This window comes from Nicotiana tabacum, chromosome 2, assembly GCF_000715075.1.
Source record: "Nicotiana tabacum cultivar K326 chromosome 2, ASM71507v2, whole genome shotgun sequence".
Lineage (NCBI taxonomy): Eukaryota > Viridiplantae > Streptophyta > Magnoliopsida > Solanales > Solanaceae > Nicotiana > Nicotiana tabacum.
In genome coordinates, this window is record NC_134081.1 from 2,856,077 (window position 1) to 2,875,195 (window position 19,119).

Genomic DNA, 19,119 nt, shown 5'->3' on the forward strand with positions numbered 1-19,119 from the left:
CACATCAATTTACCTTCTTGATTATGATAGTTAGTTAACTCCCTCGCTCTTTTTCCATTGGTCGCCCAGTGATAAACTGGCATGTTCTTTAGTGGATTGATCATTAAATAGATATAAAATAGGCATAAAATTTTAACATCACCATAGAAAAAGATTGGATCTTTCGTCTTTGGACAAAACAACGTAATATCAATCTTAATGTTGGAAAAGATGAGAAGAGTATGATAAAGAGAGACGAGCTCAAGAAAGAAATAAGCAAAGCATTCATGATTTCACCTACACAAACCAAAATAATACAAACTCCATATTGCAAGCACCTGCTTTGTAAGGTGAAAGATGAAAAAAGTTGAACAAAGCAAAAGAAGTTATAGTAGGGTCCAAAAACACCATTGTCATGAAAAATCAACAGTGCACTTATAGTCAAGTGCTAACATAACTAGCCTCTGATGTGCTACCCCGCGGCAACTGATGCAAAACGCTCGTTGGAGACGAGTTAGATGTCGATGACCTTAGAGCCTCGGCTAGTGGTCCGCCCATCGATGTCACTTGGTTCGTTCCCCACGTGGTGACTCGAGCACCAGACTTCTGTCTATCTCCGGTTGAGAGCTTTAACGAGAAGTCGGACGAGGGGTTTCCGGGCATCGAAATGGAGAGGCTGGTGGCAGAAGCCACAGAGCTACCATTGCTTCTGGCATTATTGCCTTCCTCAAGTTGTCTAGGCCAATCATCAAAGAAACAACGAAGGATTTGGCTACTGGATTTACCATCCCCAGTAACATCATTTTGGACTTCCAATGGGCCTTTTTTCTCAATAGTGGATTCTGAGGGCCTACAAAAAATCATGTTAGCCCAGCCCAAATCAAGCAAAAGGCAAAATAAATAAATACACCATTAAGTTAAGTTGACTTATAACAATAGATATTTTTTCATAATAAATTTGACATGATAACGTGATAAATATGATAAAGTAACTTATTATAATCCGTTAAATTATACTACAACAACAAGATACCCAGTATTATCTCACACTGTGGAGTCTGGGAAGGGTAATATGTACGTAGACCATACCCCTACCTTGTGGAGATAGAGAAGTTATTTCCTATAAACCTTCGACTCAGGGTTAAATTATACTAGGCCTATAAAAACATAAAACATGGAAAATCTACACAATATCGTCGCCTCCAAAATAATAGAAAAAAAAATTATATTTTTTATATATTAATGTATAGTAAGCATATAATATACATAATCAAGATATATATTTGACTAGCAGCTGTAATTATTTTTTAGTCTGACCAACTAAATATGTTAATAGCCCAAAAAACATCAGTACATAAGGGGGGCCTATATATGTGCAGAGACACAGAACAAGTGGATGGGGTGAGTCCTACTCAATATGCACAACCAAAAAAGTAGCTCTGTGCCAAAGCAAATTTCAGAAAAAATCAAGAAGGTGGGGTTTGGGGTCCAACTATGAAATTGAAAGTGGACCAAACTATCTTAAATGAGATTCTAAAAATCCAAGAAAAAATCAGTAAGTGGACCCCTACCTGAGTTAGAAAGAAACAATAGGAAAATGTGATAATGGAATTTGAAGTAGATAAAGTCATTTGATCAGGGTATTAATTTATATATTCTTCCTTTTAGGAGACAAGTATCAAATCAACCAATGTTTCTTTAGAGGTGGTAGGGAAAAAGGAGAGGATGGGGGAGAAGAGAATAATACATATATTTAGTCCAATAATAATAATAATAATAAATTTAATGTAATCTCACAAGTGGGATTTGGGAAGGATAACGTGTACGCAGACCTTATCCTACCTTTGAAGGTAGAAAGGTTGTTTCCGATAATACAAATATTTAGTCCCTTTATTTAAAAGTTGAGTTCAATGCTCTTGTCACTTCTGCTAAAAACCAGTCATTTCCTTGTAGAAAGTAAAACTTGCTCTTGGGAAAATGATTAACTTTCATTAAGTGCAAAATTTGTATGAGAAGAATAAGTATGTATAAAGGAATATTGGTCCAAAATGTTGTTTAATTTTAATTAACTCACTAGGGGGGAAAATGATCAATCTAGTGGAGTTATAAATAATGAGGCAATACAGAAAATAGGACAAATCCTTCCCCATGTACAAGAACCAAGACTGACGTTTTACTTTATAAAATTGGAAAAAGAAAAGCACAAAATCCCAAAGAAATAACACAAGGGTATAATCACAACATATTCAAAAACTTCAAAGGTTTAAGTTATATATACGGACAATCCGAATTTTCCAACACCATTCGTGTAATTAACGTGTTATAGCAGATTGTTTACTCTTTTTTCCAATAATGTTTATTATAAGCATTAATTACATGTTATTACAACTTAACCTAATGTGTAAATATATTATGCATTGTGCATATATAACTTAAACTCAATTGTCAAAAATGCATACCTTTGATTGAGATGAAGAAGATCAATAGAAGGTGAAGTTCCGGATAGAGTAAAATGAGGTGCACTAGCATTAAGGACTTCACTGCCGCCACTGTTGGCGGTGTTAACACCGCCAGCAGGGACGGGGGCGGCCATTGTGGTGATTTCCACAGGCTTTCTTGAACGGTTACGGCCGCGGTGGACGTGGCGTTCACAGTATTTATGGCCACTAACAACATCCCTCGAACACCGCCATTTCTTCCCATCAGTTCTCCTACACCTCCCTGGCTCGGGATCCATGCCTGTTCTTCCCCAATATCCCGATTGTACCACTTCATTTATATTTTACACACAAAAAAAAAAAATTGTCAGTACATATATTATAACATAACATAAAAATCGGTTCGAAAAAATATTGGTTTTTATAGCGAATAACTGTTATATAAGTATGTTATTATAGAGAGGTTTGACTGTATTTGTTATAAACAACTATCTGTACTTAAGTCGATGGTGTTACAATATTATACACTGTCCATACACAGAACTTAAAGTAAAGTACAAAATTATTCAAGTGATATACATATACTAAAAGAAATTCCTGATGTATATATATAGTAAGTATATAATAAAAGAAAAGCAATATTCTTGAAAATGCCAACAACAAAAAAATGAGATCAGTTGAGCTGATTGACTTAGGGGAGTACTAGTTTAAACTGATATAAAGGATGGATCTTTAGCTTAAATTTGTTGACAAAAGCTATAGAGCAGAACATATTTTCTTTAATATGTGTTTTTCCATTTTTCCAAGCTTAAAAATCAAGAAAATAAGAAATCACATCAAAATAGCATAGAAGGAGAAAAACAAATATAGGCTTTGAAACATGGAGGGGATAAAAGGGTAGTTTTTCTTAATTTAGTTGGCTGAGAATTATTGACCAACAACAAAAAAAATTCATCATGCATTACTCATTTCTCAAATTTTAAAAAAAGGCAGTCCGGTGCATTGGTGCATTAAACTCCAGCGGTGCGCATAGATCGGGGAAGGATCGGACCACAAGGATCTATTATACACAATCTTACTTTCCATTTATGCAAAAGGCTGTTTCCACATCTCGAACCAGTGACCTCCATGACAGCAATTTTACCAGTAACGCCCAGGCTCATGTTAGAACAAAAGTATAATAATAATAATAATAATAATAATAATAATAATAATAATAATAATAATAATAATAATAATAATAGAGAATTTATAAAAATACAGATCCTTTCTCTATACAAACTAAGTATGAATAATTATACAGCAATATATTCTATTTTCACAATAAATTGAAAAGAAAAAGGAGATAATTAACTTACAGGCTTGTTGATAGTGGTGATATTGTTGAAAGGATTGAGGCAAGTAATTATAAGGAGAAGAAGTAATGAGACTTTTCTTAACAAGATGAAGAAGTTCAAGAGGAACAGGTGCACCAGCTAACATATGTCTATAAATCAAAGCCTGCAGTTCAAGTTCTTGCCACTGTGCCAAACTGAAATAACTACTTCCCATTCCTACTCCAAAAAAAAAAAAAAAAAAATTATAGATATGTTACCTTAACAGTAAAAAAAATTCATAACTTTTAAATTGCACAAAAAAAAAAACAGAAATAAAGGAGTATTAATAGGTGTTTGGATATAAAAAATGTTCTTGAAAATGAGTTTTGGAAAAAAGAAAAAAAGAATTATGGACAAATTAAAAGGATCCTTAGTATTTTACTCACTTGTAAATTTAGTGGGAGTGGAATTTGAATCTGAAGAAAGAGGATATGCTGACAATTTGGTAGGTTCAGATACAAATAATGGAAGAGCAGAATCAGAAGCAGAATGTGAAAAAGAAGAGTCAAGGTCAAGAACAAGTCTTGGTAATTTTGCACAAGGTATTGGTATTTCTTCTTCTGACTCATTTTGCTGTTGTTGGTTTTTCCATTGCTTCAGATTAAAGTCCATTATTTGGGACAGTTTTCTCTCTTGTTTGTTGTTGTTATTGGCTTTGATATTAAGTTTGGTTTTTGGCAGTAGAAAAGGAATTTTTTTTTTGCAGAGAGTTCTGTGGACAGTTTATATATATCTTTTGTAGGAAGAGATCAGTGATATAGTTGAAAAAAGCCTGAAAAGTAAGTCTTGTTTGAGGCCACTTCACAAAGCCAAAGTGATGAAAAAGAAAAGAAAAGTCCTTTAGCTAAGCTCTGTTTAGAGCACTTGAGAAAAAAGACAGTCAGACAAGACAGTTGAGAGAAAAAGCAAAGTATAATATTACTATAAAGATTTTCAACTTATATACACTAACATGTAAAGTTGCCGCAATGTGACGGAGGTCACAAGTTCGAGCCGTGAAAATAACCTTTTACAGAAATATAGGGTAAAGTTGCATACGATAGATTCTTGTGGTCCGATCCTTTTCCGGACCCCGCGCATAACGGGAGCTTAGAGCAACGAGTTGTCCTTTTTGTACACTAACACTAACACCACCACCAACAACAAATTTAATGTAATCTCACAAGTGAGATCTGGAAAGGGTAGTGTATACGGAAATCGTACACCTACTTTGTGAAGATAGAAAGACTTCGATAGGATGTTGGCTAAGGAAAAATATAGTCACATCATTGTTGAAAAGAAATATAGCAATAGAGAAGTCATGAAAAAGAAGTAGTAACAAGAAGCGATAACAACTTCAAGATCATAAGATAACTTAAGCAAAAGAAACAACCGGTAGTAATAGAAATCCGAGTATAAAAAAGTACAAAAATAATATTGGTTATAAAACATGAAAAAGAAATTCGATCGACTGTCTACCAACTTTCTACGCTAGTTCTCGACCTTCACAACTTAATTGTGTAATGAAGTTTATATACTACTAGTATTATCATGTTCCTGGATTGGGGTCAATAGGAGATTAGTAAGGCTCGTGGCTTAGGCTGGTGACCTTCATTGCACTTTGAGCGGGTGCTCGCCTAAGATCGGCCCTTTGTCATAATTTGTAGCAACTAGAGCCTATGTTCGCGCAATCCCTACTTTTTAAAAAATTTATAAGTAATTTGCAAAGTACAACATGTTTACCTTTTATAATACGTTTCTCCTTCTGTTCATGGTTTATATTTTTTTATTTTATTTTTAGTCGGTTTCGAAAAGAATAAATTTTCAATTAGTAAATGCTAGTATTAAAAAAATAGGGTGTAAGTTTGTGCAGATTGTGTCTATCTGTAGCTGTAAGCCGTGGGAAGGGAACCAAAAGGAAAGAAAGAGATAAAGCTGCAGTTAATGAGGCTTAAATGCAATTCTATTTTGGGGCTCAAAAAACTTAACTTTTTCTTCATTATTTTTCCTGCTACAAGTCAAGAAACTGAACATCCCTGAGAATGTGATAAAAGGAGGAAAAAATGTAGTAAACAAGGAGCTGACAATTGCAAGTTCTATTTCAGCAAAAATCAGAGTTTGTCTAATTTTCATTAGTTGTGCTATGTTGTTACTACAAAGTTTAGGTCAAAGGCAGATTTATATGGTCAATTCTGTAAATGTAATTGAATCTGTTGATTTTGACTCTAACTTGTGATGATTCCATTGGTGATTTCCAGAAAACTTTTATATTTAAGATATGACACCTTTTTATTACACTTGAATAACAAGATAGTCACATTAAAACTTCTCTTCAACCTCATAATATTATGCAGTAGAGGCATTCTTTAAAATGGTTATTGTTTAAAAACCAAACCAAAAGATACCAAAATTATTTTTCTTTCACTAAGACGCATCAAAGAACAATGATCACAGACAGAATCAGAATTTTAATTTTATGTATTCCAAATTTTAGTACTTTTAAGTTATTGGATATTAAATTAATATTAAATTATACTCTCTCTCTCTCCCAACTTATTTGAAGGTATTCGACTTTCAAGAGTCAAACGAATTGTTCTTTGACCGTAATATTTTCATATGCCTTTTAAATATTTCGATTATTAATTATTGTGACTTATACTATTTTTTTTACGTAATTTCCAAATGTATAAATTCTATTTCAAAAAATTTAAAGATTTTATGTTCAAATATCTTGTCAGAATTAAGAAATTTGAATCTCGCAAAACGAAATATATTATATAAATTAAGATATAGGGATATATATTCAATAATTTTTTTAAGATAAATATATATTTTGAACTAAAATTACTGAATTCGACCGAATTATACTCTAGCTCCACCTGTAATCATGGTCAAAGAACTTTCAAAGGAAAAAAAAAAGAAAAGAAAGTATTATGTTGTAATTTCTACTTAGCTAGTCTCGACTTTCTTTACAAGCTATGGCAAGCTTATATTACAAGTAGAAGTTAAAAAGTTTTATTTATGTTGGGGTATTTTTTGGCCCAATGTGAAAGTCCTTATGCTAACACATGAGCTCCTTTTTCCATGCACTTTCCAAATATGTTTTTTCTTTAGAAATGAAACAAGATTAGTATATTGTTTTGTTTAATTATTATATTACAAACACCAAGATATTCCCTGTTAAATGTTTCTCTAGGTGTTATTTACCAGAGATAAGATGATAAGACCTAGGGCAGATAAAACAATTATTTCTCTCCACATGCATGGCATGATAATGGCAAGTGTAACAATAATCAAACTTAAACTTTTGTGGTCAAATGTCTTCCTTTTCCTTTCTGATATATCTTGTGATAATAATCATCATAATAAATAATCATCACACATGAAACAAAATTCAAATCCTGTACTTAGTTTCTTGTTTTGTTGACCCCTCAATCTGATCAAATCAAATCATGTTCAGAGTCTGGATTTAGAGCAATGAAGCAACAACAACTAACAAATTCAGTGGTTTGGAGAAGGTAATATGTGTGTAAATCTTATTCGTACCCCGAGAAAGAAAAGAGATTGTTTCCAATAGATTATCGGTTAAAGAAAGATAGAAAAGAATCAATGGCGACAATAAGCAATAGCAACAATAAAATATTAAGAAAATCGAAGCGAAAAATAACAATCAAGCAATATGTGGTAATAGTAATCTATGAAATTTAGAGCAATGAAAATTTTGAATAAATTATTTTGTATGCTTTTATTAAAATATGTATACACACTAAAATCAGATTCATTTTGAATTTATCGACTCTAGATTTTCACACGTTAGTTTTGCCTCTTGCTTAACAAATTACTTAATTAAAATATGGCATAAACAGTCTAAAATTTTCTTGTTTGGATGTGGACCCATAAATCTGATCAAATATCAAATCATACATTAGTTTTGCGGTCTTGTTTAACAAGAAGTAATTAACCATATGGTAAAAAGAACTGTCTGAATATTTTAACTTTTTGCCGGTTTTGTTCATGCAAATATATGCAGTATAACATTATTATGAAAATGAGGAATTGTTTACTCTTAAAATCGAATAACAATTAAATTTATAAGTGATTTTAAGGATATGTGATTTCACTTGGCACAAATTGAGAAATATGAGAATTGAAATTAAAAATTAACTGTAAAATGAAGCAAATCAATGTAACGCGCAACTTTGACCCTCGAACTAGGTCGCCCTCGAATTTCAATTGAATAAGAGAGCTTAAGAGAGAAAACATAATATATTGCTTTGTTATGCGAGAATGTTCCCCTTACAAAATGATTGGAACCCCCTTTATATAGTAGAGGAGTTCTACATATGGTATAATTCTAAATACAGAAGAAAATCTCCTAATTGGCTAATCAACTGGTCTTGACTTGATACATGCCGAGATCTCTGCCACAATCTTCGCCCGGTCACGAATTCCTCGGCTTTCTGTTATTCGACTTTGCAGGCTTCCTTCGATCTCACTAGATCTCTATCCTTCTCGGTCTCGATTAACCATACAAAATGACCGTATACAGATAGTCCCCTCGTTTTTTGGAGAGTAATGACAAGAAACGATTTGAGCCTTCGATCTTCACCTCGGTACATCATGACGTAATTGTCGTGACATAAGCAACATGAGTGACTGAAACGTCTCGTCGGTATAGTCTTCCGGGTATTTAATGCGCGTCAGTCGACGGTCGGCCATTACCAGTTTTGAACCGTCGTTGTGAAATCGATAAATAGCCTCATTCTTCATTATTTCAAACTTTACTTTCAAATCTTTTTCATTCCAATCTCTATAGTTCTTTGCCTTCTCCAAAGCTTCCTATCTTCAGATTTTTGAGTTCCTTTGTTTGTTCTTCCTAAAACACCAAATACTTCAATCTCCATTCTTCTTTGCCCACAAAAACTAAATGGCCAAAACATCTAAAACTGTTCCGCAGAAAGAGGCTGCTTCGTCATCTCGGCCGGCCGGCGAGAAACCAGTGGTGGAGCCACACCCTTAAGATGCTGCCTTGTAAATGATTTTTGACATATATATATATATATATAAAAACTTTCTTCCTTTCTGCCTTATAAAATTATGAAGTTGTATTCTAAGGTCCGAGGTTTAGACAATTTGATTGAAATCGAACTAGTATAGCCCTTAGGCTTTACGATCGAGTGAGTGTTTGCTCGAACTCGAAGTAAAGTAACCCTTAGGTTTTTTATTTGAGCGAGGATGGTCTCTTGAACTCAAAGCAAAAAACAGTCCTTAGGCTTTTGTAAAAAGATTGTTTATGGCTTTCTCATCTTTTCGGCTTGAAAAAGTTTTTTATCATTTGTATTTGCAAAACTTGTAATGCCTTAGCATGAAATAAGGAATTGTTCTAAAGTTCGAACAATTTTGTACTCATTAGAATTTTCGAGGCTTGATATTATCGAAGCCTTTTATGATTTTGCCCGGGGGGTAGCCTTTTTAACCGGTTTATGAAAGAATTCGAAGACCTGTTTTGTTATGAAATTCGGACGTCTCCGACCCGTGTTAATTCGGTCGTAGCCTCTTTAGTTTGGGATTTGCCCCTTGGGCTTATTTTTCCGTTTTACTTCGAGCTTGCCCAAAGTGTCAGTCCCCGAGTGGGGTGGCCGTGGCCTATAAAAATCGAGGATTTTCTAAAAGGTTTTATGATCTCGAAGTTTTAATAAATCGATCTCGTTTATTTTTCGGACGGCAATCCCCGAACGTGGGGGTAATTATCCGAACTCTGGTTATGGTCGACCCTTAAGCCTGTTTACATAAATGATCGAGAGTATGAAATTGTAAAGTAGAAAAAAATTTCTAAGGCATGAGATATCGGTAAAGAAAAATACTTCTCTTTATAAATGATTATACATGCGTACATGTTCTGTGCCATGGCTCGAGCAAACTATGCGGGCACGGTTCGTTTGACTATTTGGCCCTTACAAATTTTTTCTATCGAGACCATGCTTCCATGAAGTAATTCCTTGCATCAAAATTGGCATTCGAGAGCAATGCCCCCCAGTATTCTAGGTTGATTGTAAAGAAGCCTCGGATACTGTTGAATTGTTCTAAGCTAGCACGATCAATGGTTGCCTCATTAAAAACCTCGCTGAAAACCCCATTTGGGACAAAATCGGTCTAAGGGAAAAAGAGTACAACGCGTGCTTTCAGACCTAAAGGCTTCGTGTCGAAGAATCCATCGTTGTTTCTGGTCGAACACCTGCAAGGGTTAGTTTAAAATATAAATAAAAATGGGAGGGGTCGTACCTTAGCAGTAGTATCGTTGTATGTGCGATACGTTCCAATTGCTCGGCAGTTGTTCGCCGTTCATCATGCCGAGCTTGTAGGATCCTTTTCCGATGATTTCGAGAACCTGGTACGGTCCTTCCCAGTTCAGACCCAATTTCCCTTCATTCCAATTTCGGGTGTTGAGAGTGACTTTTCTTAGCACCAAGTCCTCGACGTTAAAATGTCGAAGATTGGCTCTTCGATTGTAGTATCTTTTGGATCCGCTATTTTTGGGCGGCCAATCGGACGAGAGCGGCTTCGCGTCTTTCGTCCAACTATTCTAGGCTCGTATTCATGGTCTCGTTATTCGACTCCTCTGTTGCATATCGAAACCTGATGCTAGGTTCTTCGGCCTTGACCGGGATCAGAGCTTCGGCGCCATAAACTAACGAGAATGGTGTTGCTCCGGTATTGGATTTCGATGTTATGCGGTATTCCCATAGAACCTCGGGTAGTATTTCTCTCTATTTTCCTTTGGCGTCGGTCAATCTCTTTTTAAGATTTTGGATGATGGTTTTGTTGGTCGATTCGGCTTGTCTGTTCCCGCTGGGATGATAAGGTGTTGATATGATCCTTTTGATCTTGTGATCCTCGAGAAATTTAGTTACTTTGCTGTCGATGAATTGTTTTCATTATCACATACAATCTCGGATGGTATCCCGAATCAATATATGGTGTAGTCCCAAATGAAGTCTATGACTTCCTTTTCTCTGACTTTCTCGAAATCCTGTGCTTCAACCCATTTAGAGAAATAATCAGTCATAAATAAAATAAACTGAACCTTACCTGGGGCCGACGGGAGAGGGCCAACGATGTCCATTCCCCATTTCATGAAGGGCCATGGGGACAGGACCGAGTGGAGTAGTTCCCCGAGTTGATGAATCATAGGCGCATGCCTTTGGCATTTGTCGCATTTTCGAACGAACTCCCTTGCATCCTTCCCCATATCGGTCCAATAGTACCCTGCTCTGATTACTTTGTGGACCAGTGAATCGGCACCGGAATGATTTCCACAAGTGCCCTCATGAATTTCCCGTAGGATGTAGTCGGTATCTCCCGATCCCAAACATATTGCCAACGGTCCATCGAACGTCCTTCTAAACAGCATTTCGTCTTCGGACAAAGTGAACCGTGTTGCCTTTGTGCGCAGAGCTCTCGACTCCTTTGGATCTGATGGAAGCTTCCCTTTTTTTAAGTACTCTATGCATTTGGTTCTCCAATCCAAGGTTAAACTTGTGGAGTTTATCTCGGCGTGACCTTCTTCGATTACCGATCTCATAAGTTGAACGACAGTTCCCGAGTTGAGTTCGTCGTCTTCGACCGATGAACCTAAGTCTGCAAGAGCGTCAGCCTCATTGTTCTGTTCTCGAGGTACATGTTGCAAGGTCCATTCCTTAAATCGATGTAGAGTCATCTATAGTTTATCCAAGTACCTCTGCATTCGGTCTTCTCGGACTTTAAAAGTCCCGTTAACTTGGTTTACCACGAGGAGAGAATCACACTTAGCCTCTATGACCTCCGCTCCCAAGCTTCTAGCTAGTTCGAGACCTGCAATCATGGCCTCATACTCGACCTCATTGTTAGTCAATTTTATAGTTCTGATAGACCGCCTAACTACATTACATGTGGGTAATTTTTGTACGATACCTAGTCTGGACCCCTTCGCATTCGAAGCACCGTCCGTAAAGAGGGTCCAGACTCCCGAAGATGTACCCAATTTTATCAATAGTTCTTTTTCAAACTCGGGTACGAGGGACGGCGTAAAGTCAGCCACGAAGTCCGCCAAGATTTGAGACTTGATGGCGGTTCGGGGTCGATACTCAATATCGTACCCACTGATTTCTACGGCCCATTTGGCCAATCGACCGGAAAGCTCGGGTTTGTGCAAAATATTTCGAAGAGGATAAGTTGTTACAGCACATATTGGATGACATTGGAAATATGGTTTTAGTTTCCTAGAGGCACTTATTAAAGCAAGCGCTATTTTTTTCTAAGTATGGATATCTAGTTTCGGACTCACCTAAGGTCCGACTAACATAATAGATAGGGAATTGCGTACCTTGTTCTTCTCGGACCAAGACTCTACCTACCGCTATCTCCGAGACTGCCAAGTATAGGTAAAGCTGTTCGTCCACTTTCGGGGTGTGAAACAGTGACGGGCTCGATAAATACCGCTTTAGTTCCTCCAAGGCCTACTGGTATTTCGGAGTCCATGCAAAATTGCTCTTCTTCTTAAGCAGCGAGAAGAATCAGTGGCTCCTATGTGAGGATCTCGAAATGAATTGTCCTAGGGCGGCTATCCGCCCCGTCAGCCTCTGCACGGCCTTTACATTATCCACTACCGTGATATACTCGATAGCTTTGATTTTATCGGGGTTGATCTCGATTCCCCGATTGGACACCATGAAACCAAGAAACTTGCCTGAGCCAATCCCGAATGCACATTTTTTGGGGTTAAGCTTCATATTGTACTTCCTCAGTATATCGAAAGTCTCCTGCAAATGCTTTAAATGGTCCTCTGCATGGACTTAACTAACATGTCATCAATATAAACTTCCATTGATTTTCCTATTTGTTCTTCGAACATTCGGTTTACTAGGCGTTGATAAGTTGCACCAGCACTTTTTAGACCGAATGTCATTACATTATAACAGTAGGTACCGTACTTTAGTGATAAACAAGATCTTTTCCTGATCCTCCGGGTTCATCTGTATCTGGTTGTACCCGGAGTAGGCATCGAGAAAACTGAGAGTCTCGTGGCCGGCCGTGGCGTCGATCATACGATCGATATTAGGCAAATGAAAAGAATCCTTGGGGCATGCTTTATTCAGGTCTTTATAATATACACACATTCTAAGTTTGTTTCACTTCTTAGGGACTATCACTACGTTTGCTAACCATTCGGGGTACTTTACTTCCCGAATGAATCCTATTTTGAGAAGTTTGGTTACCTCGTCCTTGATGAAGGCATGTTTGACCTCGAACTGGGGCCTTCTTTTTTGCTTCATCGGGCGGAATTTAGGGTCCAGGTTTGTGAGTGGTAATTTCTGGTGGGATCCATGTCATATTGAGGTAGGACCAAGCAAAGCAATCCGTGTTAACTTTAAGGAAATGGATAAGTTTTTTGCTGAGCTCGGGGGTTAGCCCTGTGCCCAGGTATACCTTTCGTTCGGGCTGATGCTTGGCCAGTGTGACTTGTTCCAACTCTTCAACCGTTGACTTGGTGGCGTCGGAGTCATCAGAAATTATGAAGGATCGAGGGATCCAGTAGTCGTCATCCTCATCGATCCCTTGCTCCTGCAATTGGGTTGAGGCCGGTGTCTGTGGTTGCTATTTGGCCTTCTGTTTTCCCTTCAAATCTGATCCCTTCGTTGATGAGAGTGTCGATACCGGTATCACTTCATCGACTGCAAATATCTCCTTGGCGGCGAGTTGCTCCCCGTACACGATTTTGACTCTCTCCGATGTCGGGAACTTCAGAACTTGGTGAATGGTCGAAGGTACTGCCCTCATGTTATGGATCCACGGCCTTCTGAGCAGGGCGTTGTGCCTCATGTCACCCTCGATCACATGGAACTTTGTTTCTTGGATGGTCCCGGCCACGTTCACTGGCAAAGTAATTTCACCTTTGGTGGTTTCACTTGCCATGTTGAGGTTGTTAAGTACTCTGGTTGCGGGCACAATTTGATCTTGTAGGCCGAGCTGTTCTACGACCCTCGATTGAATAATGTTAGCCGAGCTACCTGGATCAGTCAAAACACGTTTAACTTGAATTTTATTCATAAGGAGAGATATTACCAGTACGTCGTTGTGGGGTTGTAAGATCCCCTCTGCATCCTCGTCATTGAAAGACTAGGTCCCTTCCGGTACATAGTATCGAGTACGATGTTCCTTCGTGATCGACACCTTGGTGCGTTTGAATACGGGCCCGGCTCTTCTTGCTCATTCTGTCTGTTTGAATCTCTGTTCTTGAAGTGGTTTTTAGCCCGATCGCTTAAGAATTCTCGAAGATGCCCTTCGTTGAACAAACATGCTATCTCATTCCTCAGCTGTCTGCAATCTTCTGTTCTATGACCATGGGTGCCATTATATTTGCACATTTGATTAGGATTTCTCTGGGCTGGATCGGTCTGCAGAGGTTGGGGCAACCTGGAGTCTTTGATGCACCCAATGGCCGATACAATAACTGATGCATTAATGTTGAAGTTGTATTCCGATAGTCGTGGTGCTTCTTTGGGTTCGACATTTCTGTCGAAACCGCTCTTACTCATGAGCCCTCGAGAGCTCCGTCCTAGATCATTTCTTCTATCAATTCGAACGGGGTTGCATCCAGGCCCGTTGTTTCTCTGATCTCTACCGTATGACTGATATCGATCTCTGTTTGATCGTGGTTCCCGGTCAATATCCATTTTAACTCTGTCGATGGTCCTGTTTGGATAAACGGACCTGAAAGGAGCCCCCAACTGGTCATCCTCGACCCTAATCTTTGACTGGTATCGATTATGCAAATCGGCCCAGGTTACAGCTGGATATTCTATCAAGTTTTGCTTTAGTTGTTGTGAGTCTACCGAACTTCGTATGTTTAGGCCTTGAGTGAAAGCCTGAACGGCCCAATCATCGGCGACCGGGGGCAGATCCATACGCTCTATTTAGAACCGAGATACGAACTCTCTGAGCATCTCGTTGTCTTTCTGTTTTACTTTGAAGAGGTCCGATTTTCTAGTCTCAACCTTTATCGCTCTGGCATGTGCTTTAATGAAGGAATCTGCGAGCATGGAAAAAAAATCAATGGAGTTAAGTGGCAAATTATGGTACCATATCATTGCCCCTTTTGATAAAGTTTCTCTAAATTTCTTCAGCAGTACGGACTCAATCTCATCGTCCTCTAGATCGTTCCCCTTTATTGCGCATGTGTAAGAAGTGACATGCTCGTTGGGGTCGGTAGTTTCATTATACTTGGAAATTTCTGGCATGTGAAATTTCTTTGGAATGGGCTTAAGAGTCGCGCTCGGGGGAAAGGGCTTTTGTACAAACTTCTTTGAATCCAGACCCTTCAAAATCGGTGGCGCCCCCGGAATTTGATCAACCCGGAAGTTATATGTTTCTATTTTCTTGTCATTCGCTTCAATCTTCTTCTCCCCCGATTCAATTCGCTTTGTCAGCTCCTCGAACATTTTCAAGATAGCGGGGTCGGTCCCTGACTCATTCATATTTGACCTCCTCGGCACTAGTTCGGCCCTGTGAACAACTTTTTGTGATGGCTTGGGTTCGACCCTACTCGGTGCATGGTTCTGATTTTGAAGTTGTGTTATTGCAGCTTGTTGAGCCTGCAACATTTCGAATATTATTCGAAGGCTGATTCCGCCTTCTTCATCGCCCTGTGCATTCTGACCGGCTGATCGAACGTCTCTATGGACGCTATTTTCGGGGTCGACGCCCAGATTTGCATTCAGGGCAACATGGGAACTAGCGTGTAATGACCCGGCCGGTTGTTTCGGGAGTTATAGCCCCGTTTTTCCCATCTCTACTTTTTTTTTGGTGTTATTCAGCTATATTATGTTATATCGGGTTAGTTGGTTTGGGTCCGGGAGGAACTCAGAGTGAAATGAGATACTTAGTCTCATAATTGAAAAATTGAGTTAGAAAAGTGGACCGGATATGGACCTATGAGTAAACGATCTCGTATTTAAATTCTGATAATTCCAATAGCTCCGTATGGTGATTGTGGGCTTAGGAGCGTGTCCAGAATATTATTTGAAGGTCCGTAGAGGAATTAGGCTTGAAATGCCGAAAGTTTAATTTTTGAGAAGTTTGACCAGGGGGTTGACTTTTTGATATCGGGGTCGGAATCCGATTCTGAAAATTGGAATACCTTTGTTATGTCATTTATGACTTGTGTACAAAATTTGAGGTAAATTGGACGTGATTTGATAGGTTCCGGAGTTGTTTGTAAAAATTAGAAATTTCAAAGTTCATTAGGCTTGAATTGGGGTGTAATTCATGGTTTTAGTGTTGTTTGAGGAGATTTGAGGGTTTGACTAAGTCCGTATGATGTTTTAGGACTTTTTGGTATATTTGGTTGAGGTCTCGAAGGGCTCGGGTGAGTTTCGGATGGTTAACGAGTTGGATTTTGGACTTGGAACTCTGCTGGAATTTTTCAGATGCACCATCTGGTTTACTTCATCACGTTCGCGAAGAGGAACTGAGAGGCTTGCATATTTGCTCTTCGCATTCACGAAGAGAAGCACGCATTCGCGAAGGGTGGACTGGGTGTGCATCGCGAACGCGAGAGGTGTTACGCATTCGCGAAGAAGAGAGGAAGCAGCCGAAGACCCCAGGCAATTGGTCTACGCGTTCGCGTAGGGGGGTGTCACGTTCGCGTAGTGAGAGGGAATGAAGCATCGCGTTTGCGATGGGTTGAACGCGTTCGCGTAGAAGGCATTAAGGCAGAGGCATTTTTTTGTGCTTCACGAACGCGAGGGAGATGTCGCGTTCGCGAAGGAGGAATTTGGACGGGAGCTATTTTGTGCTTCGCGAACGCGAGGCACTAACCGCGTTCGCGAAGAAGAAAAGTCTAGGCAGAGAGTTTAAGTTCTGAAAATGGGACATCATCCCATTTTCAGTTTTTGGCGATTTAGAGCTCGGAAGTGAGGCGATTTTGGGTGATTTTCAGAGGAAACAACGAGGTAAGTGTTCTTAACTCAATATTGGTTAAATTACCCGAATCCATGGTTATTTTTATCATTTAATTGGTGAATTGAGTTGGGAAAATTTGAAAACCCTCTTGGTTTAAATCGAAGATTTGAGGGTCAAGTTGGGGTCGGATTTTTGTTAAATTGGTATGGTTAGACTCGTGGTTGAATAGGTTTTCGGATTTTATAACTTTTGTCGAGTTCTGAGATGTGGGCCCACCGAGCGATATTTGAGCTAATTTTCGGATTTTTATGAAAAATCATTTTTATCTTATGGAATTAATTCCAATGAATTTTATTGACTGAAACGAATTATTTATGACCAGATTCGAGGCGTTTGGAGACCAATTCATGAGGAAAGGACATTGCAGAATAAGAATTTTGCGGTTTGAGGTAAGTAACGATTGTAAATCTGGTCCTGAGGGTATAAAACCCCGGATTTCGTATCATTCTACTATTTTGAAGTGACACACATGCTAGGTGACGGGCGTGTGGGCGTGCACTGTTGGAGAATTATGACTTGGTCCGCCCCGTAGCAACTGTAAAGTTGCATACTTTGTTGAAACCATTTGATACTTATAAGTTTTAGAAAGAATTTCTGTAAATTGGGCTGAATGCCATGTTTGGGCCTTGTGCCAATGCTATTTGGACCCTTAGGGGTTGTTTCTTACCATCCTCTCACTGTTTTCGATTGAAAATCTATACTCAGTCATGTTTATACTTGTTTACCGCATAACTCAGTTTTATGACTCTATTTTGATGCATATAAATGTTGTTTTGGGCCGAATGCCCTGTTTTACTGAAATGCCCAAGTGGCTTGAGAGGTTTATGACTGAGTGAGGCCGAGGGCCTGATTTGTGAGGATGAGTGAGGATCGGGGCTGCTCGCCTGCAGCATTTTATGACTGAGTGAGTCCGAGAGCCTGATTTTTGAGGATGAGTATGGATCGGGGCTGCCCGCCTACATCATACTTTATTATTATAGCACGTGAGTTGTCCGTGAAGATTATTGCGCTTGGGATGAAGGAGCCCCTCCGGAGTCTGTACACACCCCCAGTGAGCGCAGGTACCTACTAAGTGCGAGTACCGAGTACTGAGTGACTGGGAGGCATGAGTGATTGTGAGATATGCCCGAGTGGCAAGAGTGATTGTGAGGTATGCTCGAGTGGCACGAGTGACTGTGAGGTTTGCCCGAGGGACTGTTTATGAGTGATGTTTTGCCCGAGGGGTTATTTATGATTTCATCATTTCTTTTGCTCACCTTTGCATTGAGCCTTGGTTTGAAAACTTGTTAGAAAAATATCTTTAAATGATTTTTTTACTGGAACCGGGTTTAAACGAGATGATTCGATTCAAACACTGATTTTTAAAGCATGTTATACTTTACTGAGATTTCATGATATGAACGTTATATGCTTTATTGCTCGTCACTACTACTCACTCTTTATTTATTGTTGTTACTTACTGAATTGGCGTACTCACGTTACTCCATGCACCTTGTGTGCATATTCAAGTGTAGCTGGACACGGTAGCAGTTATTGAGTGTTCTGGTTGCAGATATTTCTTGGAGATAGTAAGGTAGCTGTTTGGCGATCACAGCCCATGCTCTTCTCCCTCTTATCTTCCTCTAGTTGTATTTAGCTATTTTCCAGGCTGAGTTAGCCTTGATATTGTTAGACAGATTGTAGTAAATACTCATGACTAGTGACACCCCGATGTCGGGCTTTTCTTTTTCCCACTTCTGTTTTTCTTTGATTTGAACTCTTTAAATGGAGGTTTTATGTTAAATAACCTTAAAATTTTCTTTGAAATGAAAATATCAGTTTGTTTTGGAAATGATTCGGCTTGCCTAGTTCCACGATAGGTGCCATCACGACAGAGGTTAGTTTTGGGTCGTGACATAACGTCGATGGGGTCTGCAACTGGTACTCCCCTGAGGTCAACTGGAGGCACTTCCTTTCCTGGGGCAGCTACTTTGTAGTTTTCGCCAGGAAAACCAAGGTCATTGTCAATGTGTGTAGGTACTGCTCGAGAGTTTGACATGCTGATCTTGGAATCAAAAACTCTTACAATAACAAGTGTAAAGCAGTGTGTGTTATGAAAATTAGCACCAGAAAATCACTATTATCCTTAACCCTACGGTAGGCGCCAAACTATTTGGAGAGCTTCCCAGATCTCCTTAGCAAATTGACATGCTGAGATCCTGTTGTATTCATCTGGTCCAATACCACAGACGAGAATTTTCTTTTCTCGGAAGTTCTTCTCTATGGCCTTGCGATCAACATCATTTAATTCGTTTCTTGTTTTGGGAAATGTTACTACTGGGTCACCAATGGTCTTCGTAGGAACGAAG

General features: G+C 38.8%; 1 protein-coding gene across 2 annotated transcripts; it reads right to left on the minus strand.

Moving 5' to 3' along the window:
• Positions 1–252: 252 nt before the first annotated feature.
• Positions 253–4,691, minus strand: LOC107813130 (growth-regulating factor 3). Of its 2 annotated transcripts, none has more exons than XM_016638344.2 (4): positions 4,180–4,691; positions 3,776–3,970; positions 2,439–2,748; positions 253–829 (listed from the first exon to the last, which is right to left on the minus strand). In XM_016638344.2, exons 1-4 carry the CDS (start codon positions 4,403–4,405, stop codon positions 421–423), a joined length of 1,140 nt encoding a protein of 379 aa, XP_016493830.1. In that variant the 5' UTR covers positions 4,406–4,691; the 3' UTR covers positions 253–420. The 2 variants fall into 2 exon arrangements, with proteins under 2 accessions (XP_016493830.1, XP_075086023.1); XM_075229922.1 differs by having other exon boundaries at positions 658–821.
• Between the last annotated feature and the right edge of the window lie 14,428 nt (positions 4,692–19,119).